At 37.7% G+C, this 23,646-nt stretch overlaps 1 protein-coding gene across 1 annotated transcript in view; it reads left to right on the top strand.

Moving 5' to 3' along the window:
• Window positions 1–23,646, top strand: part of TMC1 (transmembrane channel like 1) — a 122,412-nt gene that overhangs the window by 43,705 nt on the left and 55,061 nt on the right. Inside the window, exons 5-6 of the mRNA XM_036329113.1 lie at window positions 12,755–12,845; window positions 14,545–14,626. Of these exons, the coding sequence (XP_036185006.1) occupies window positions 12,755–12,845; window positions 14,545–14,626 (173 nt within the window). The remainder of the gene's footprint in view (window positions 1–12,754; window positions 12,846–14,544; window positions 14,627–23,646) is intronic.

The raw sequence follows: 23,646 nt of genomic DNA, 5'->3' as shown, positions 1-23,646 counted from the left end.
TAAATATATTATTCTTGAAGGGTGATTAAACAGAGAAATTCATTAATTATTAGTTAAAATTATTTAGGAAGAAATCCTTTCAAATATATTTGACATAATACAATAACAATGAAAGAATAGCAAATGTGTATCGATAAGTACAAATTAAGATTAATTTGAGAAATGTTCCCTGGTTGTTTTGGGGGAATGTCATCCAGTTCTCAGATAGGTACTAATTGTGAAGATACTAATTGTGAAGATAACCCTTTACTTGATTAGGTTTATTTTAAGAGAACAATCAAGGCATTTTTGAGGATGTCTTTCGGTATATGACCAAGGAATGGCAAATGGAATACGATTTTGGAGGGACTTAAATAAGCTTGTTGCTATGGAATAAAAGTGGTTAAGTCTCACTAAAATACATATACTGAAAGTAAGTATTTGAAAGACATTATATTAGAATATCATAAATTATATGAAAGAAAGAAAAGAAAAGAATTTATACATCAAATATAATTTGTCTAAGTTTCCCTTTTGCAGTGCTGAAAATTTAATTAACACTTCTTTTTAAATAGTCATGTTAATTATGTTTTCACAATATATATGTATGAGTTTACATATACACATGTATACAAATGTGTATATGTATATACTATTGCACAGACTACTACACATACACACAGGTATCTACATAAAGATATGTGACTTCTTGGATGATTAATTTTTATATTTATGTATACACTATTATAGTTCTTTTTGACCAGTGATTGGTCACAGGGATCAGGAAAAGTTAGAAGGGAAGCTATGGGAGCAAACTGTGGAATATTAAGACTGCAAGTCAACACAGTATAGGAGCAGGGTGTGGCTCTGTGGGTGTTGTGTTGCCAAGTGCTGAGGACAGAACTTCAGATCTAAGTTCGTCATGGGGCAGCAATCAAATTTACCAGGTAGTCGGTTATTTTCAGAGCTCACTGAACTGCCATCATTTTAAATTTCTTGCCCACTCATGGATCAAAAGGCAGAACACCCAGTTTTAACAGAACACTAAGGCTTTTTAGCACTCCTAAATATTACCACACAAAATGTGAAAAAATATTTCAGAATACTTAGACATGCATATCAAAGTATAAATATGAACACATAAGTCATGTACAGGAATATTTACCCATACTTTTAATGCAGAATGGCTCCTCTCACTCTGAGGCAGCACCCTGTGCATCCTCCTGTTTCACAGTATTCAGATGTGATTAGATGCATTTGATTAAAATGCACATGAACCACCAGAATTAGCACAGTCTGTCTATCAAAGCCCTGTAAATGGCCTTGTGAAAAGCTGAATGTCAGTGTATCTAAGAATATAAGATTGAATATGTGATTCATGGTGGAAATATCGCCTTTGTTGGGGAAATTCTGGCAAACCGATGCCTAGAATGCCCTTCTCTGCCTACTCAGATTCTACCAGCCCTTTAATGTCCAGCTTAGTTCTTACCTCATCTACAATATCTTCAATGAGAAGCCTCCCCTATCTATTCCCTTTTCACTTCAAGGCTGCACAGCACTGTTATATAACAATTTTATGGGCTTATAACTCATTTTTCTTAATAGAGTTTAAGCTTTATGAAGGAATCTACATGTTTCTTTTATTTCTTTTAAAGCACTGAACACATTCCTAAGAACATAAAACATACTGAATAAATACATAGAGAAAAAAAATGGTCAACTAAAAGGAGGAATGAAAGTATAATAAAAATGAAACAAATTTGCTTATTGACTAGAATTTTGGATGGGTTCCTCTTACAGCTATGTACAGCAATTTATATTTTCAGGGCTATTTTTATCTATTTCTGAGAATAGTTTTCCTACAGTATAGGCGAGTGGGGGACCTAGGGGTGGGAGGAACACTGCCATTTTCCAAGTCTTCAGTGATGAGAGTAGTTGAGGTAAGTTTTAGATTTAGCTTATCTTATTCCTCTTGGACTCCTGATCTTAAGATTCATTTGTGACTTTATGGTCACATTCTTCCCAAGTCTCATTTCTGCTAAAAGACAAAACAAAACAGTAATGTAGGCTGGAATATACCTAGATGTCTAGGGATATGGCCTAATTGTTCACAGTCCACATAATACCACCCCTGCTAATTGCATGCTGGATTGATTCATTAAAACAAAGACAAAAATGAAGCAAAAATCCTTACTATAGAGATTAATAAGACTATCTGGAGAGATATTTATAAAGTTACTATAATTCTTTCCTCTGAGAAAGAGTTCATTATGTAACTTTGTTGTACATTATCTCTGCTGACAAACTTAGAATTTTTTGATGTCCTTCTGTGGCGGAAAATGAGTTTGTGCTGTGACAAATATCTTAAAGTCAGCAAAAGCTTTAGCTCCTCAGGAAATCTATATGGTCCTCTCTCCCACTCCATTGCTATTATAATACAAAGGAATATATTTTATTTTATTTTTTTAATTAAATCTTTATTGTTCAGATTATTACATTTGTTCCTCTTTTTTCCTTCCATAACTCCCCTCCTCCCAGTTCCCGCCCCAACATCTGCCCTCACTCCCCACCCACTGTCCTCATCCATAGGTGCACGATTTTTGTCCAGTCTCTTCCCGCATCTCCCACACCCCTTTCCCCGCCAAGAATAGTCCATTCCCTTTCTATGTCCCTGATTCTATTATGATCACCAGATTATTTATTCACTTGATTCTTAGATTCACTTGTTGATAGATGCATGTTTGTGGTTCATAATTTACCTTTTTCTTCTTCTTCCTCTTCTTAAAGGATACCTTTCAGCATTTCATATAATACTGGTTTGGTGGTGAGGAACTCCTTTAGCTTTTCCTTATCTGTGAAGCTCTTTATCTGACCTTCAGTTCTGAATGATAGCTTTGCTGGATAAAGTAATCTTGGTTGTAGGTTCTTGGTATTCATCACTTTGAATATTTCTTGCCATTCCCTTCTGGCCTGCAAAGTTTCTGTTGAGAAATCAGCTGACAGTCGTATGGGTACTCCCTTGTAGGTAACTGAGTTTCTTTCTCTTGCTGCTCTTAAGAGTCTCTCTTTGTCTTTTGCTCTTGGCATTTTAATTATGATGTGTCTTGGTGTGGTCCTCTTTGGATTCCTTTTGTTTGGGGTTCTTCGTGCTTCCTGGACTTGTAAGTCTATTTCTTTCATCAGGTAGGGGAAGTTTTCTGTCATTATTTCTTCAAATAGGTTTTCAATATCTTGCTCTCTCTCATCTTCTGGCACCCCTATAATTCTGATGTTGGTACGCTTGAAGCTGTCCCAGAGGCTCCTTACACTATCTTCGTATTTTCGGATTCTTTTTTCATTTTGCTTTTCCGGTTGGGTGTTTTTAGCTTCTTCGCATTTCAAATCTTTGCCTTGATTCTTGCGGTCCTCTGGTCTGCTGTTGGGAGTCTGTATAATATTCGTTATTTCAGTCCATGTATGTTTAATTTCTAGTTGGTTCTTTATCATAACATCGAGGGTCTCATTAGATTTGTTGAGGATCTCAATAACTTTATCGGTGGCTTCTAGACAATTCTTGAGAGACCTTAAAAATGTGGTTCTGAACTGAATATCCTCCATTGACAGTTTTGTCCTGTTTCTTTGTCTCCACATTTTTTATGCTTTCTTGGTGCACCCCTAGTGGTCTTTGTGTACAGTCCTCCTATAGTTAAGCCTTGATTGTTGTAGTTAATACTAGGGGGATTTGACCTCCAGGCCAGCTGGCTGTGAGAATCAGCTGTGTCTGCAGTGGGAAAACTTCTGTCCTCTAGGGAGGTGCTAATCTAGCCTTTGCCTGAGGCTATCCGGCAAATGGCTCTGTGCAGGTCTTGGGCGGGGCGGGTGGGTCGCTCGGGCTCGGGATCAACAGGGTGGGCAGGAGAGAGCAGTTATGGTGGCTCTCAGTTCCGTCCCTAGGGGCTCTGCCTCACAGAGTCCCAGCAACCACTGCAAACCTCGGAGAGAAAGCTGCCTTCGAGTTCCGACTGAAGCCAGACAGTCCCGCTTCTCCTGTTTGAGTCTGGGTCCCTAGAGACTCGCCTGGATCTGGAGCTCAGAATCTGAGACTCCTTCCCGATTGAAAGCACCAACCGTGCCCTCCGCCGCCAGCCTGCTCCGAGCGCACTCTGTACCTGAGTATTTCACTTCAGCACTGCGCCTCCTCTGAGTCTGGGTATGATATTCTCTTTCCTCCTAGTTGTAGAATTTCCACTCAGCCAGCCTTCCTGTGGTTCTGGATGATGTCCATTCCGTCTTTTAGGTGTATTTTGATTTGGTTTTTCAAGGCAGCAATCTCCGGCGTTAACCTATGCCGCCATCTTGGTTCTCTCCATTTTCATGATTTTTAATCAAAGGAATATATTTTAAATCATAGGTTGCATCTTAAATTAACCATGTACAGAGCAGAATTAGAATAAAACTTAGTGAGTTGAAGAGGATCTAGTGTGCTTTCTTTTTTTAATTAAACCACTGAAGCCCATCTATGTCATTTCACCTTTGATTCATCTAAAATTACTCTGAGATGCTTGACTGATCTCTAGCGTATAATCAAAATTGTGTTGGAATCTTTATTTGACATTTAAGGCAATCATGAAAATGAACATTGTTTCATAGCTTCAAGGAGCAAAGAAGCCCTCCTAGGTCTGAAGAATTTCCATGGGTAGTAACTTTGAACTTAATATAAATTTGACCTATCCAAGCATTGTTTTATTTACTCACCAACACTAACATCTAGCTTTCACACATTTCCATGAGTATCATCAGAGCTAGTAAAAAATATTGCCTGAAGAACTCTTTGTGCACAGATCATTTTAAAGTTTATTGCTAATAAAAGCTTTAGAAGTCTTGGTTCTCTCTATCTGTCTCTTCTCTCTCTGTATATGATACATGATATATGGTGTATGGTATGTGATATGTGCTGTGTGATATGTGCTATGTAATATGTAATAACATATAATATATATATATATATATATATATATATATATATATATATAAAATCTGTGAGTGGTGCTATACAAATAGAAGCATAAGCTAGACATATAGACTATTCATAGAGGCAATATAAATGAAGAGGCAAATTTTTGCTTGTTCTTTATTTATTTGTTATTTGTTTTCAGATTATTTCTGATATTTTTATTTACCAAGGGCAATTTATCAAGTTAACAAATATATAGAGTACTATTTATAATGCCCTTACTGTTTGCCATGAATACATTATGTTCATTCTTACATGCATGCATTATTTTCTATAAAGTATGAGAAAACCCAGTGGAATCGCTGTTATTATTTCTACTTGATAGAGAAAGCAACTGAGCATCTTAATCATTACAACTATTGCCGCTAGCATACTCTTTATAAAAACATGTTTTGAACAATCACTTCCCATTTTAGAATGACTTTGAATAATTCTACCAGTTTAACCATGGAATTCTATTACTAGGCCTATAGTCCTTATTTTAGTTTCTGCACATTAGACTAGTTTTCACCTCTGCAATTTTCTTTCAATTACCCAATGATATTTTAGGGATATCAGAGTTCTAATTTTTTGTTAACTTAAATGGTCAAATTTTTCAAATGTGCTTATTTTTTTATTATTTTATTTTTGTGGTTAGACAATCATATATTTTACAGAATGGTCCCACTGATATTTCAAGTACCCCTTCTCCCCCCCAGGCCCATACATAGCTATTACAATATTATTTTTTTTCTTCCTTTGACCTCTCCCTGGCCACTACTCCCACCCCCCAGGACAAACACCCACATCCCCAGTGTCTTGTGTCCATTGACTATGCTACTATGCATGCATACAAGTCCTTCGGTTGATCTCTAACCGCCCTCCTCCCCCACCTTCTCTCTGAGGTTGAATGGTCTGTTCAGTGTTACCTTGTCTCTGAATCTATTTTTGTTCATCAGTTTATGTTGTTCATTATATCTACATATGAGTGAGATCATGTGATATTTATCTTTTCTCTGACTGGCTTATTTCACTTAGCATAATGCTCTCCAGTTCCACCCATGCTGTTGCAAGTGGTAAAAGTTCATTCTTTTTTATAGCAGCATAGTATTACATTGTGTAGGTACCACTGTTTTTTTTAAACCACTCATCTGCTGATGGGCACTTAGGCTGTTTCCAAATCTTAGCTATTGTAAATTGTGCTGCTATGAACATAGGGTGCATATATCCTTTCTGACTGATGTTTCTGATTTCTGGATATATCCCTAGGAGTGGGATTGCTGGGTCAAATGGGAGTTCCATTTTTAAGTTTTTGAGGAAACTCGGTACTGTTATCCACAGTGGCTGCACAAGTCTGCATTCCCACCAGCAGTGCATGAGGATTCCTTTTTCTTTGCATCCTCACCAGCACTTGGCATTTGTTGATTTGTTGATGATAGCCATTCTGACAGGTGTGAGATGGTACCACATTGTCATTTTGATTTGCATCTCTAGGATAATTAGTGACAGTGACTTTGAGAATGTTTTCATATGTCTGTTGGCCTTCTGTATGTCCTCTTTTGGAGAGTGTCTATTTAGGTCCTTTGCCCATTCTTTGATTGGGTTGTTTACCTTCCTTTTGTTAAGTTGTCATTATTTGTAGATGACATGATATTGTACATAGAAAACCCTAAAGACTATTAGATTTAATAAATGAATTCAGCAATGTAGCAGGATACAAAATTAACACCCAGAAATCTATGTTTTTTTTATACACCAATAATGAACTTACAGAAAGAGAAATATAAAAAAAAAACAAAACCATTTACCATTGCAACAAAAAAATCAAGATACCTAGGAATAAACTTAACTAAGGAGGTAAAAGATCTGTATTTGGAAAACTACAGGACATTAGAAAAAGAAATAGAGGAAGACATAAACAAATTGAAGAATATACCATGTTCATGGATTGGTAGAATCGACATCATTAAAATGTCCATACTACCCAAAGCAATCTATAGATTCAATGCAATCCCCATTAAAAAACCAACGGCATATTTCACAGAACTAGAACAAACTCTCCCAAAATTCATATGGAATAAAAAAGACCCTGAATAGCCACAGCAATCCTGAGAAAGAAGAACAAAGATGAAGAACAATGGAGTCAAGATAGTTTCTTCAATAAATGGTGTTGGGAAAATTGGACAGATACATGCAAAAAAATGAAACTTTACCACCAACTTACACCATACACAAAAATAAACTCAAAATGGATAAAGGACTTAAACATAAGATGGGAAACAATAAAAATCTTAGAGGAAACCACAGGCAGCAAAATATCAGACATATGTTGTAGCAATATCTTTATAGATACAGCTCGTAGGGCAATGGAAATTAAGGAGAAAATAGACAAATGGGACTATATCAAAATAAAAATCTATTAAGCAAAAGAAACCATCAACAAAACAACAAGAAAACCCACTGCATGGGAGAATATACTTGCCAATGTTATCTCTGATAAGGGTTTAATCTCCAAAATTTACAGGGAACTCATAAAACTTAACAAATGTGCTTATTAAGAAAAGACTTCTCACCCTAACGGGTTTGGCTCAGTGGATAGAGTGTCAGCCTGCAGACTCAAGGGTCCCAGGTTTGATTCCGGTCAAGGGCATGTACCTTGGTTGCGGGCACATCCCCAGTAGGGAGTGTGCAGGAGACAGCTGATCGATGTTTCTCTCTCATCGGTGTTTCTAACTCTCTATCCCTCTCCCTTCCTCTCTGTAAAAAATCAATAAAATACATTTTTTTTTTTTAAAAAAAAGAAAAGACTTCTTATCCCTTTGCTGGGAAGTGTTCAAGAATACAAGTTTTTATTATAGTTGCTTTAAAGATAAGTTTTGAAATGTCTCTCATTTACTCAGCAATAAATCAGTTGCTCAATCATACTGTCAAACTGAAAACAAGAGGAAAGAAAAGTCAACTTAATGGAACCCAAACAGGGAACATGTTTCCTGGGATGAGAATGTATCAAAGGCAATTTAGCAAGCCCTAACTCCCCTGGGCAGTCAGGGTTGTATCATGTGTTATGGGTAAATTATCTATTTTGTAAGTTAGGCCAAAGTGTGCTCCTTCACCTAACTGTGAAAGTATTCTTGAAAGCCCATGAAACCTTATTATTCTAATTACCAAGAGGAGGAGCTGATAAATGAATTATGAGGCCAGGTATCATTGTCATTAAATAGACCTCACTCAATTATTTATCCCTGGGTGTGGGGTTACAGCTCAGAGAGCTGTGCATATTATACCAGCGCTTGCTTGAGCTCTGAGACCTGGAGACCAGCTCATAGTCTTGGCAGGTGGCTTTTGTTGAATGCAGTTCAAGAGGATGACACACATTTTTCAGTCAGAAATTTGGATGGTGTGAGGCCAACAGGTATTCAAAGTTTATCCACAAAAGTCTACTTCAATTTTAGCCACGTGGAAAAATCATTTTAGGTTATCCAGATAAATATAAAATGGTAGGAAAATGGATTAACTGTAAGAAAAATTTGAAGAACTGTTCTTGCTTTTCAATTTTCAAAGACACTGCTCTTTCTTTTCTTGCATTCTGATGTGTCATGGGCACATCAGTCAGTGTTTATCTTTGTTTTGGATAGTTTCTTTTTGCATTTTGCTTCTAAAAGCACAATGAAAGATTGTCTTCTGGTGAAGAAATCCTTTATCAGGGAGGAGGGATTGGGTGATGCTGGTTTTATTCATCCTGACATCCTGCCAGCTCACTGCAAAGGTCAGTAGTGGAAACAGTGTTCTCTCCTTGAGTCACTGACCACATGCAGTCCAGTGTTCTTTCTTCTAGGCCTTTGAGCAGCAAGAGTGCTTCCTTACATCCCAAGAGCATCAAATTAGGGGAATCAAGAGTCTGTTCTCACTAAACACTTACCCTCTACCCACCCATGGCTGCTGACTTTGTTTTAAAGTCATTACCCAGATTCCTGATGAATTGAGACTAGTAGTTATATTGGCCAGGATGAGCAGTGGGGAGCAGGAGGAGGTAGAAAGGCTGTTCAGGGATCCCTTTTGAATTAAATTTGGGGGCAGATCTCTTGGAGAATGGAGGAGGAGTTAGGATATCAAGGAAGAGAATAAATTCATATCTGAGATTATGTGTGGTAGAGTGAAGTCCAGACTTTTATATTGAGGGCAGTGTCGGGTAGTCATTAGGAATTTGAAACTATGCCTAACATCAGGACAACTTGGTAATTGGAGACAGTCAATAAAATCTCATTTAGATTGTTCAAAGGAAAGTTATGTTCATAATAAATGACAAAAACCTATGACTGCCATGTAAATAAGTTTCTATATTGTTAAATGAATTTGTAAGAAATTTTCTGGTGATTTTAATTTGGTTATAACCCTGACTTTCCTCTTTCTCTCTTAAATCATGATAGTTGTTTCTGTATCATAATCATGAGCTCACAATTAAAAATCTTGTCAGAAATATAGAGTAGAATAGCTATTTTTTTTTTTTACAGTTCTGACTGTTTAGAGAAGTCTAGTTTTCTAACCAGCCACTCATCTAGTAAGTAATAGAATTCTAATAGGCCAAACTGAGTATCATTTCAATTATCTGCTAAGTATCTAGAGTAGTGAATACACCCATAAAATAGGGACTTGACACATATGAAAAGCAAATTTTACTATGAAGATTTTTGACTTGCTACTTATGTGTTAATTATAATAGAGAATGATGTGACAATTCCTATGTTTAACTGGTTTTATGAATTTAAAAATTCTTGATGCCAAGTAATTGAATTATAGTCAGTTCCGCTATATAACATGGTGTATGGATTCCTAAAAATCACTACGATATGCAAAATCGGGCAATGAAAACCATAGGATTTATAGTAAAAATGGGAAGAGGGGTACAGTACTCAGAAATGTCTTCAGTGACACACAGAAAGACAGATATAAAATGACAGCAACATTTTACAAATGCTCAGTGGTTAAGAAATACATAAATTCTACAATAAATGTGGCAGCTTACTTTGAAAAAGACCCACAGTTTGCTGTGGAAGTGCTTTAGCAGGGTTGCAATTTGTGTTACTGTAAAGTGTGGAAGGAGGGTCAGTGTAGCACCAGCTGTGAATGGATGTGGTTTTGCTAAATTAGATGGTACAGTCAGAGAGCTGGTAGATGAGGTGTGTGCATTTTGTTTATTCTTACACTGCTAGGTTTAGCTGGATGCAATTTTCAGCATTCTCTCAGTGGGGTTTTTTTTTTTGGTAGATAAAATCACATATAAGCAAACAAAATTTTGTGTTACCCTCAAATTGTTCCGTAATCTATCCATCATACTAGAACAAATTTGCAGTTTCAAAATAAACATTACTGTAGGATTGACTGTGTAATAAACCCTTCAAAACGTTCACATCTGTGATCTTACCTTATTCTTGCCACCATCCTGGCAAGCAGGGAGGGAAGCAGTTGCCTGATTTTTACCTGTTTGTTGGGGAATTCTGACCTGTTAGAGGCCACACAGTAACTAAAGGGACCGGTGCTAGAACTTGCTCAGGTCTCTGTGAGCCTTGGGCAAGTGTGCTTTCTTGTGAGAAGCAGGACTGATGAATGTGTGCACAGAGAGCATCAAAAATGTGGCCAAGGTGACAGAGACAAATCTCAGAGGCTGAGTTAGAATCGTTACCTGATTTTGAGTTTAGATCCGTTCAACATTTTATAAATGTCTGCTAGGTGCCACACTCCTGTCTTATCATCTCTATGATAAATAGGTAATGCTTAAATGTGATGTGTTTTCTTGATTGCATAAATCTAAAACCCAGCCATGAGAACTTAGTTTATTCTTTTTGATGTGGCTCTATTGGATGTTTTAGAACGTGTAGAATGTTTTAGAAACCAATTTCAATGACTCTTCACATCCCAGAGGTCATGTCAAATGTCAGGGTGTTTGACAACAAGGCTAGTCTAGTAACTTTTCTCCATTCCTAGGAGGCTCCCCTATGAAGTTTTGGAGAAGACTAATGAAGAAGGGTATAATCCCACAGCCTAGAATGACTTTGTTTTCAAGCATTAATTGATGTTGAAAAATACGATTATTACATACTTCCCTGTCTATATATAGATATCTACCCCGAGTTATGCTATTTAGCTCTATTTGCAGGAGGTTTAGGTTTATTGAGAACCTCCTATAGTCAAAGTGGCGGTCAACACTGTGGGAGCTACAGAAGAAGATATTGTCCATGCCATCAAGGAATTGGTCTGGGGCTGGGGGTGGGAGGGTGATGGCTGCAGACAATCTTCTCGTTGTGCTTGTGTGTTTAATGGCAGAATGTGGGTGGTGCAAAGGCATACGTGAGCAGTAAGGCACCACTGTCTAGTTATTGACTGTGTCAGTGGCTATGTGTTGTGTTTTGATCACTGGGTATCATAAAATCATGAGTTCAGCGCTAAGAACACCTTACAAATAATCCTTCACCGACTTTTCCTATTTTTCAAGATTTATTTTGTTTGTTAATAAGTTTATTTATAGTCATGTGTTGAATGGTCTTATCTGTAAAACTGCATATTCCAGGGGCCATCCAGCTGACAACAGCACTACACCTATATGATCACAGTCCAGGTCTGGCTTATCTCTTGGGTTCTCTATGGCCCCTGTGATGTCAAAACAAGCCTGGCCCACCTCTACTTTATAAAGATTTTTCATATATCAAATAAACAACAATAACAAAATTGACCAAAGTTACAAATAGTGTACATTTTTAATACTATATAATAAAAGCCTAAAATGCTAAGTGTCCGACTGTTTGTTCAACTGTTTGACCAGTTGCTATGATGCACAATGACCTCCAGGGGGCAGAAAATCCAACTAGTAGGTTAGCTTGCTGCTGGGGTCTGGTGGATCAGGACTGGGCGAGATGGACTAGACATTCCCTGGAGACCTCCCGTGGTCCCTCCCCGGCCCCGATCATTCACCAGTGGGGTTCCTCGGCCTGGCCTGCACCCTCTTGCAATCCGGGACCTCTTGGGGGATGTTGGAGAGCTGGTTTCAGCCTACTCCCCTCAGGCCAGACTGAGGGACCTCACCAGTACATGAATCTGTGCACCAGCCTCTAGCATGTTTATATTACCCATTTTGATGTTTTTTTAAACAAATACACTAATATAACTACTGTAAATAAATATTTGGAAATTATGGTAAAATATGAATTTGAAGCCCTTTCTAAATGCAGGGCTAAGTCATTTGTTGAGGATTCCTTTCTATTTTCCTCTTCCCTCAATCACATTGCTTTACATAATGTGATTTTTCTGTTTTAACTCATAATTTCTTTTACAAGATTAAATACCAGGTCAATAAGTATGTTGCATGTCAGTTTGTCCTAAACTCTCTGCCCTATTTTTTTTTTTTTAAATAATCCTTAGAAAAGAAGGAAAGAAAGTATTTTAAAATAAACATTCTGACTGCCAAAATCTGAAATAAAGTTCAGATTCAATTTTATATGTGGTAGAAATGAGAAGAGCTTGGGTTCTTTATTTTGACATTCAGTATAAATTCCTTACTTTTCAATGACTTCAGTTGATAAATAAGCTAGACTAAAATATCTTATTCTTACTGGCCAAAATTTAAAAATCTTAAATATCCATTACAAGTTCCTAGGTCATGAAATACAGCTTAGATTCACTTGTTAAGGGTTTGGAAGAAAAAAGATTGAAAAATTAATAAAATTAAATGTTCACTACCTCTATATTCTATTAATCTCCATCCACCCCCACCCACCCCTTATTTTGTTTTGTTTTGTTTTCTTTTCTTAGGGAAGCAAAAAAATTTGTGAGTGAGAATGAAGGAGCTCTTGGGAAAGGAAAAGGAAAGCGGTGGTTTGCATTTAAGATGATGATGGCCAAGGTAAGTATTTCCATAACTCAGTTTGGTTGATGCCATATATTCGTAATGGAGGCCATATTGACTTGTAAAGGGGAGAAAATTGATTATATTCTGAGAAAGAGGGAAAAAAGTACACTTTATATGTTTAAATCACATATACATACACAGTACATATACACTATATCTGTGATATTAGAACTTGGAGGGGTGATTCAGAAAAAAATCCCAAAAGGCCCCTTAGAGGAGTTTAATTGAAAACTAAGTTCAGAAACATTGATTCATGGCAAAAGATTTACTTGTGTAATTTTATCACTCCCCAAAGTAAAAGACTGCCCCTTTGATTTTCATTACCTGATAGTAAAGAGGTTCAGGGTCAACATTTCTTTCTCCAAATGTCTACAAGTAACAGAACCATATATATAGGTCTTCCCTACCATGAGCATAATCTGTGAATTGGATAGTAAATAAGACAATACAAATGATATACCAATGAAATATGGAATTTTGGAAAATATAGGAGAGAAGCTAACATTTATTTAGTATTTACTATATGCCAAGCACTGAATTAAATCCTTCTATAAAGTTATATTTAAATGTAATTATCACAGCAAGTTTGGTACATGGTACTATTATCCCCTCTTTAAAAATAAGGTAAATATGTTTCCATAAAGATGTTTTGTGAATAAAGTTCATATATCTTAAATATAATATATAATATATTTTTTGATATATATATATATATAATCTCATAGGTTAGTTTTGTTGTTTTTACAGTGTAAGTAAATGAAATCATATAGTATTTATGCTTTTGTTTCTGGCTTTTTTGATGCAATATTATGTTCATGAGATACATCCATGTTATGGGAGTTATAGTTCATTTTTATTGACATGTAATATTCCATTGTATGAAGAGACCGCAATTTATCCATTCTATTATAGATGGACATTTGGGATGTTTTTCATTTAGGTAATCTTAGAACTTCAGACTTGCCTCATACTGTTATGTAGGCTTTATGTGCCTGTGCAACTCACACATTATCCAGCTTAATGTACGCACATGCAAAGTTATCTGTCCCCATTCTTCCAAGCGATCCTCTGGATGGCCCAACATTATGGAGTACAGTGGAAGGAAGTTATTTTATTAAAACAAATTTGTGGCTTTTTTTCTTCTTCCCTTTCCTATGACACCATAGCTTTCCATTTAGCTGACTGCTCTACCTCTACCAAAGTGAAGTGTCCCATGTCACAGTACTTATCATCTTGTATTGAAATATACAGTATATTCTAATAGACCCAGAAGACCTTCAAGACAGGATCTATGTCTTACTCACATTTCATTGATTTCTTCATGTGATGAATATTTATTTGATTAATCAATACCATTTGCCCATCACCTTATTAGATGCAAAATCAGTCCCTGCTCTCTTATGTCTGGCAGAATAAACAGGTATTTTTAAGCAAATATTCTGTAAACAAGGATCTGTGAACATTTTTGAAGTAAATTGGTCTGGAGAAGAGTGGAGAACAGGAAGGCAAGTACTGTTTCCCCTGTTTATTTATTTATTTATTTATTTATTTATTTATTTACAAACAGCAACATATTGTGCCAGAGAGCTCTTTCCAAGCTCAGTGTTTTGTGAGATTTGGGGCTGGGGCTGGGGATGAACATCTTGACAAACAAGAGGTTGGGCTTTCTTAATGTTCTTCGCTTCCTTTTCAGAAATGGGTCAAATTTCTCCGTGATTTTGAGAACTTCAAAGCTGCTTGTGTCCCATGGGAAAATAAAATCAAAGCAATTGAAAGTAAGTGCTCAACAGATCTCAGATGGGAGGTTGGCCTAGTTAAATGTCTCATAAGCTTATCAGATGCCTTTCTTAGTGGGAAAGATTAAAAATAATGAGAAAACAAACAAATAAACCTGTGTTTTACATCTTTTTTGCTCACTGTGAAGACTTACTAGTACTTACCCATCACAGCACTGGAGATCCCACTCTCCCTTCCCACCAAAATATTCCCCTTCTGATCTTGTTCTTTCTCCTACACAGGAAAGTCAGTGTTGTGCACAAGGACATTGAGTCATATCATGGGAAGGCAGAGATTTTACTTGGGCAATGAACCTGACATTGAAAAATATATATACTCTCATGTTAGACAATAATCAAAATGAATGTCTAAAATGAATGAAGAAATCTTAGAGCCCATTTTCAAACCTCTGAAGTAAAATAAGCAATAATCATCCAAGAACTTGCTGTCTGAATATCATATTATGCCTTCATTTTTATATAATATTCACAGTGTACAGGAAGACAGGAGAATATACTTAAAGAAAAACCTATTTAGAACAATGCTCTAAGCTTATAATAAGGCAAATAAAAAATTTAAAATATTGTAAATATAATAGTAAGTTATTTTTAAAAACAAAGAATATAAAGAAAAAGGGATACCATTTTTTCAAAATATATTTTTATTGATTTCAGAGAGGAAGGGAGAGGGGGAGAGAGATAGAAACATCAGTGATGAGAGAGAACCATTGATTGGCTGCCTCCTGCATGCCCCCTTACTGGGGATGGAGCCCACAACCCAGGCATGTGCCCTTGACTGGAATTGAACCCAGGATTCCTCAGTTCCCAGGGTGATTCTCTATCCACTGAGCCAATCCAGCCAGGGCAGGGATACTATTTTTAAAACCAGTTTTGAGCACAATCTTGCCATATTCTGGTTTCTAAAGGTGTGGACTAGGACCCGATTTTCTCCTGGGCCTGGGTTTTCCTGCTGGGTAAATGTGGCATTGCATTATTAAAATGGGGCCTCCACAGGGAGATAGCACAGTTGCTGGATGCCTCACTGACATGATTGTGCACACTTTCGGAGTTACTATTCCCTGCCCTCAATCTTGCATTATCACATGGCAATGAATTAAAACATATCAGCTTATTAATTGCACTCCCTCCAACATATTTCTGTACCATCCCTTTCTTGCTTTATTTTCCTCAACATTTATGCACAATAATCTAAAATACTGTCTTTTGATTGAATGTTTAATATAATTTTGTTTTATTTTACTTGTGTTCATTTCTTCTGCAAGACAGGAAAGTAGAGATTTTGTTTTATTCACTCCTGGATCACCAGGCCTAGAACATGTTTGACCTTAATAAATATGTGTTGAGTAAAATCTTACCTAATAATAGACAAACATGCAAATTGACCATCCCTTTGCTTCACCCACCAGCCAATTGGATGAGTTTGCAAATTAACCCAACAAAGATGGTGGTTAATTTGCATACGTAGGCGCCCAGCAGTGATCGGAGCCTGCAATTGGAGCTGAGGGGCCCCCTGCCCAGGCATAACACCTTGGCCACAGGCGTTAGGCCTGGGCAGGGGCAGAGCCGGCGATGGCAGAAGGTAGGGAGGGAGCTCACGATGGTGGGTAGCAGGGGCGGAGCCGGCGATTCTGAGAGCTGGGGGTCCCCTGCTCAGGCCTAATGACTCAGCCACAGGTGTTAGGCCTGGGCAGGGGCCGAGCCAGCAATTGGTGTGAACTACATAGGAAACACCTTTTCTGACTGCTCATACAGCTCCCTGTATGCCACTGGTAATATTCTTAGTAACTTGGATAGTAAGAATCCAATAAGGTGGTCTAGGGTTTTTCACCACACTCCTAGTGAAAAAAACGAAGGTCTGCTGTTGGAGGGCTAAGAAATGTCATATCCTGCCCTAGCTGGTTTGGCTCAGTGGATAATGCCTCGGCCTGCCCACCGCAGGGTCTGGGTTCAATTCTGACCAAGGGCATGTGCCTAGGTTGCAGGCTCCTCCCTGGCCGGGGCCCAGGTCAGGGCTCATGCAGGAGGCAACCAATCAAAGTGTTCCTCTCACTTTGATGTTTCTCTCTGTCTTTCTCTTTCTCTTCCACATTCTCTAAAAATCAATGGAAACATATCCTCATGTGAGGATAAAAAAAAAAGAAATGTCATATCCTATGAAAGACACATCTTGAAAATGCCTAAAGAAAATTGTCATTTTTTCATGGTGAAGGGACTGGAGTCCGTGTTGATGAAAACACCTTGGTGGCTGCTGTGACTGGCAGTGGCTGCAGCAGCGGGGTGATGGGGCTGGTGCCTTCCCCTGATCAGCCCGGTCGCCTCCCACAAAGGGAGGCCAGACTGTGGCTTAGGCCCCCTCCCCAAGGGAAGCAGGGAGTAGGCTTAGCCATCAGTAGAACATCCCCTGAGGGCTCCCAGTATGTGAGAGGGGACAGACTGAGCTGAGGGGCCCCCCCACCCCAGTGTACAAATTTTTGTGAACCGGACCTCTAGTTATATATAAACAAATTCTCCAAATATCTACCATTCAATGAAGTTGAAGGAATTAAGACACATCAAAAAACAAATTCAGACATTGTGGAATCATTAGGTTTTAACTGTGCAGCTGAAATATGGTACTTTAAGATCCTGATACAATTTTGTTCTTGCTTTGCCATAGATTAGCTGTTGGCACTGACTGAGCCAGTCATTTAATCCCTCTGGGCCACAGTCTACTACTCATTTCTGAAAATGATAGGGTTGAATCTTGATCAGTTATGAGATGTATCCCAAGATATTTATAATTAATGATAGGGCAGGTTCCAGCCCATCTAAATAAAAATGTCATGCTCACTAGTGTTGCAGTAGCCTGCCTCGAGTGTGATAGAAACAGATGGAATTATTTTTATTGCCGGAAGTTGCATGGAAAAATGAGTTACACCTATGATCACCATCTATCATGTACATTACAGTGGAAAAATCAAATTGAGAGCTACCCTATACTACTTTCAGTTATCTTTTCTTTTCCTCTCTTCCCCCAGAAAATTTGAAACAGTCAGACTGGACAATTTGAGCAAATGTGGATTATTTTCCCTTCAATATGTAATTTATTATTTTATTAGGTGGTCCTATTTTCTTCACCTTTAATGGTGCTTTGCCTCACTGTGGCGAATTGACCTTAATTTTCTGTTCTATCATCATCACAATGATCATTTATTGAGTGCCATCGTGAGTCAGTCACTCTACAAACACTATTTCATTTAATCTTTAATGTGCCTGCAATGTGCACATAAGCCTTCCTATTTTAGAGTTGTGGCTCGCTGTCTCAGAATTTGTTAGTAGAGGAGTTGAGATAAAGGTGAAGTCTGTCTGGGCCCAAAGCTTGTGCTTTTCCCAGTGGGTTATGCTGATTTTTACTTTGAGGAAGATATAAATTTCTTCTTTTGCATCAGGTCCTAGGGAGGGTTCTACCAGGTCTATAGTAAGATGAGTAGTTGTAGATATCTTTAATAGTTATTCTACTTGGGGCATTATTTTCCATAATAAATATTATCAGGTATTTATTTTTAAGTCAGTTATTTATTTACTTATATGTTCCACATTTTATAAGATTCCTAAAGTACTATGATTTTTAACGATAGTTGAAAAGTCTGAAACCTTTCTAGGAGTATACTAGCAGAGTCATTGGGTTGGACTCACCATCTCACAAAAAATAGCCTACCAAAGACAGGGAAAGCATGTGTCTGTGATGGTGTTGGAAGCTGACCTGCATGAGGAAGTGGGGCGTGGAATTGTTTTTCTGAAGGTTGGAGTCTTTTGCCCTATTGACTCTGTTGTTTGGGCAATCCTTTTATATCTCTGGTTGTCTGTTCTCCCATTTGGAGTTTTCACAAAATTTAGAGTTTATCTAGTTATTACCCAAGGCCATGTTCAACTCAAGATTCTATAATTTCATAAATTACTATCAGTTTTAGATATATATATCTGTAAGCACATGACATTCTTTATACTTTTGAATGTAAATGATTGAAATTGTTAAATGGAAAACAGATTTATATTGAGAGACTTGCATAATTTACTTTCTCTGGGAGTTCTTTTCAGAAAAATGTAGGTTTAATGAGTATCCTATTTTTAAATTATATATCTTACATTATAAAACCAATAAAAATTAATTTCCTCTAAAGAAATGACCATTTACACTTACAAAAGGATCAGAAATATATTAATTTCCTTTGAAATAAGAATTATCTAAATATAATAATACCTCATTTAATCTACAGAATAAGCTTGACTTGACTGATTAGTTAATGGAGCAAATACTCACTTAGCACCTCCCATTATCAGGCATGTTTCTAGGCACTAGCAGTGCTGTGCTGACCAACACACGTCAAGACTCTTGATTGATTTTACATTCAAATGACCTAGTGTGTGCGTGTGAAGAGGGGAACTGAAGTTAAGTCTAAAACTTATGCTGCTTCCCTCGTGATTCCACTAAGACCTGGATCCCGTTGACCAGTGTGGACCAGGTACTCACCTGATGACTCCCAACTTTTTTAATACACAAAATAGATTTGATAACTCCTACCACAAAGGCGTGCTGTGAAATTCTACATCACAAGGGGGTGCCATGGAGTTTCACTGTCCTGCCAGCCTTGTAAAGAGGCCAGCCTAAACCCCCAGGGTTGCCCGAAGTAATTCACATCATTAGCTACCTTGTATTGCTCATTACTGAAGAAGTTGTATATTTGTACTCCTGGGAAATATAATCTATACCCATTGTGACACTAACATTACCATTCAAGTCATGAATTAAGTCGTTGAATGTCTTTCAAGCTGGAGATTATAAGTCTTTCCCAGAATCAAAATCGACTTCTTTTTAATAGAATTCAGCATCAAAATTAAGGTCTGATTGGCCTGTTTTTCAGACTGGAAAGATCTTCAGATAGGCAACCATAAGCACAGATTTTAAATGCTCATTCAAGTTTCTTTGTTAGCTTAAGGGCTCCAGAGAATACAAACTTGCCGCATTAACTCCCCATCCCTAGACCAGTTGGAAAGAAACTACTTTGTATCCTAGCCGAAGGAGATGGCATTTATATTGTACTCATGCAGCAGGTGATTTAATTGGTATTTTCCAGTTTTGAAATGCTCACATTTATCTGCTTGTCTTGTTACCCATCTGTTCAAGAGGAAATTATACATGATGACAGACTACAAATTACTTTGCCTGAGTAATAAATAACCAGAGGGAGGGTGAAACTTTAACCTTAATTTAAAAGAAACACAAGAAAATTCAGGAAGAAGAATACACATAAGCCTAAGGCCTTACATTAATACATACCAAAGACTCTGTTTTACTATATTAATAATACATTATAGAAACAGCATTTATTAGTTATAGTAAATAGAAAAAGAATTGATCATTTATGGGCACCATCCAAATGGGTGAATTTGACTGGCCTTAGCAGATCAATGGATATTATCTATATCGTTTTAAACACAAATTTATTGCATATTCTATATAGCATAGTTTTTTTAAATTGAGCTATGATTCTACTTGAGGAGTAATATAGTACTGTGTCTAAGAGAGATCTAGATTTGAAGTCAGACACGTATAGATCAACACTACCAGGCACTATCATTCACTACCTGTGTAACCCCGGCTGCATCATTTATTAGCTATGTAGCCTATAATCCCAAGTCTCTGTAAAATGAGAGTACAATATTTTTCTTTTTACAGGGATTTGATGATGGTTAAATGAATTAACATGCAGAGGTCTCATAGCTGTTTGAAACAAAGATTCAGTAAATGGTAGCTATTATTATTATTAATGAAGTCTTGGTTCAGTTTAATGTCTGTGTTTAAGTCATGTTTTTTTCCTAGGTTTAAATCTTTAAAGCCTTACATATGTCTACTCCCCCGCCCCCGCCCCCCCCCCCCCCCCCCCGCCTCCTTTGCCTCTATTGTGTGTTTGTTTTTAATTCCCCATCCTCACAACGGGACTAATAATACTTAACCTTACCAGGTTCTAGAGGCAGTAAAACGAGTTGATGCTGATCAAGTTCTTAGTACACCATACTGACTATCAACATTCAGGGTAGGGCAAAAGTAGGTTTACAGTTGTTTGTATGGAAAATAATGCAATAATGAATAAATAATAATTAGATAATACACTCTGTGTTTCATGTACTCACAACTGTAAACCTACTTTTGCCCTACCCTGTATATTAGTGGTTACTACTACTACTACTCCTCATTCTTATTCTTTACAAGAATAAGTAAGTTTTATCTGAGAGACTAAGTACATGGAAATGGCTGTTGTGTTCATCATGCTCTTTTAGCCACACTATATTAAGGCTTCTGTTTTTAGTGAATGCCAATTTTTGTCAACAACCTCCAGTAGGAGAGAACTGCTAGGATAAATGGACATAAAGAAGGAAATTTTCTTTTTCATTTTTATGTTGAGACAGGGAAAGGTCCTATAGAGACTTAATATCAGCCAGTTGATTTGTTTTCTCTCCTTTAAGCTTTTTTTTTTTCTTTTTGGTTATTCTTGCCCCTCTGCCATGGGTAGGTGTCATGTGGAAGGAACATTGTTTTCTGGATTCTGGGGTCTTTTTGACCTGTGTCTGGGTTTTTTCTTCAGTCACTCTGGCTTTAATGAAATTGATTTCCCTGTAATTTATTTTCTCTACACTTTGGATTCAGTAAAGAAAACAGATAGATATGGCTTCTATTCCCAAATAAAATCATTATGAAGCCACTTTCAAGCCTGAGAACTGGAGTTTGGAAGCTTTGGAGTTTAAAGTATATATATATATATATATATATATATATATATATATATATATATATATATATATATATATATTTTATTGATTTTTTACAGAGAGGAAGGGAGAGGGATAGAGAGATAGAAACATCAATGAGAAACATCGATCAGCTGCCTCCTGCACACCCCCTACTGGGGATGTGCCCGCAACCAAGGTACATGCCCTTGACCAAAATCGAACCTGGGACCCTTCAGTCCGCAGGCCGACACTCTATCCACTGAGCCAAACAAGCCAGGGCAGTTTAAAGTATATTTTATCTATAATAGATATGGGTTATAGGGAAAGGGGATACTTTCTGAGACATTTAATATGCTTTTCTTTCTTTCTTTCTTTCTTTCTTTTTTTTTTTTTTTTTTTTTTTTTTTTTTTTTACCTTTAGATATACTAGTATTTATACTGATTTGCCAGGGGTTATATGTTAGGGGCTGGGAGAGAGTGTGGTATTAATTAGAAGACCAAAACTGTTAAAGGAAGGAAGAAAGGAGGAAAGGAGGGAAGGAAGGAAGGAAGGAAGGAAGGAAGGAAGGAAGGAAGGAAGGAAGGAAGGAAGGAAGGAAAGAGGGGAGGGAGGAAGGGAGGGAGGGAGGGAGGGAGACTGGAAGGCCTCTATCCTGTGCTTGGGACTCTACACCAGAGGATGTCAAGTGTGATTCCAAGGGAAAGCTTACCCCAGATACCTAGAGACCTAGGTTCTTCTCCAGTTAGTGAGTAACTGTAACGATTACCAAGCTAGAAGTCCACTGCTTTCAATAAGACATGACAAGTGAACCTGGCTGAGGCAGTCCTCAGGTATAGTTACCAGAGAACATAGATAAGAGCCATGAAACGGTATGAAATCACTGGGAGCCAGGCGATGATCAGGTGTCCTGAGAGGGGCGGATCTGCTTCAGCCTTTCTGCACTTGGGCCAGTGCATCTGGTTGCAGAGCTGGGGGGCAGAAGCGGGGGTGGGGGGGTGGAGGGGTGGGGAGGTGGGTGGGGGGAGAGGTGGAGCAAGCTTATGAAAATAACACACCTTTGGAACTCTATACCCCTCTACAAAGTGAAAGGAATCCAAATATTCAGACTTCAAATGAATTGATGTCTTTTAAAACATCTACACAGATATTACCTTCCTTTTAAATTTCTATATAAACTGCCTCTGGTTTAAGGGAAAAAGTAAGATGGTACCTAAAGAATAGACTAAGTTCCAAAAATAGAGGTACGACTCTCACGTGAGCTCAATCTCATCTTAGTCAGCAGAGGCTGCAGTTTGCTCCACACGAACCTTCTTCCTCCTGTAATGTTTCAGAGACAGAGGGCCCAGGGGAAGCCTTGGTCACTGCAGGTGTTTTGTGAATGAGACAGGACAAAGGGGTTGATGCAGCAGGTGACTGAAGATGTTCATTATTCTTTTGGGGCAACTAAAAATGAGAATTGGGAAGACTGGGAAAACGAGCCTCTTGATGCTGAACCTTAAGTGATAATCAAATAATCTTTGGCTTTTGTAACTCTATAACATCTCAGCCTGAGACTTCAAGTTTCTGTTTTTTTCTCCCTTTTCTATTCTCTAATTTAAGAGAATGCGTATATATTTTTTCCTCATTCAAAAGCATCGAACAGATTACTTTATGCTGTTTGTGTCAGGTGCAAGTTGACAACACATTCTTGCCTACCCCTTCCCAACTTATTTTCCAGAGCTGAAGTGATTTCTGAAATGTCATAACTGCCCCCTCCCTCCATTGCTTAACACCTGTCAGTGACTTCTTATCTCATTTGAAATAAAATCTTCACTTTCTCTCTTGCCTTAGGAGGCCCTTCGTGATGTGGTCTGTCTTCCTGTTCCTAGTGCTCCTATGACAGGCTTTAGGTTTGTTCCTCGGTTGTCTGAGCTCTTACCTCCCTCGTGATATTTGTTCTCACCCATTCCTCTGCTTGAGGAACGATTACCCCCCAGCTGGGGGCGTTCCTGCCTCTTCCTCCAGCTTCAGATCTCTGCTCAGATGTTACCGTCTCTGATTTACCTTCCTGACCAGCTGTCTAAAGCAACCCTTTTCAATACTTCATCCTCCTCTCTGTACTATAGAACCTATCTGGCTATAATGTTTATAGTAATATAATTATGTCATATTATGTATAATATATATGCTACCTATGTGATACATCCATATATATCATTCATTATCATATGCATATATAAGATGTGAAATA

The sequence above is a fragment of the Myotis myotis genome, unplaced genomic scaffold (genome assembly GCF_014108235.1).
Source record: "Myotis myotis isolate mMyoMyo1 unplaced genomic scaffold, mMyoMyo1.p scaffold_m19_p_12, whole genome shotgun sequence".
Taxonomy (NCBI): Eukaryota; Metazoa; Chordata; class Mammalia; order Chiroptera; family Vespertilionidae; genus Myotis; species Myotis myotis.
Note: the sequence above shows the minus strand (reverse complement) of the source record. Positions and strands in the feature narration are given on the sequence as shown.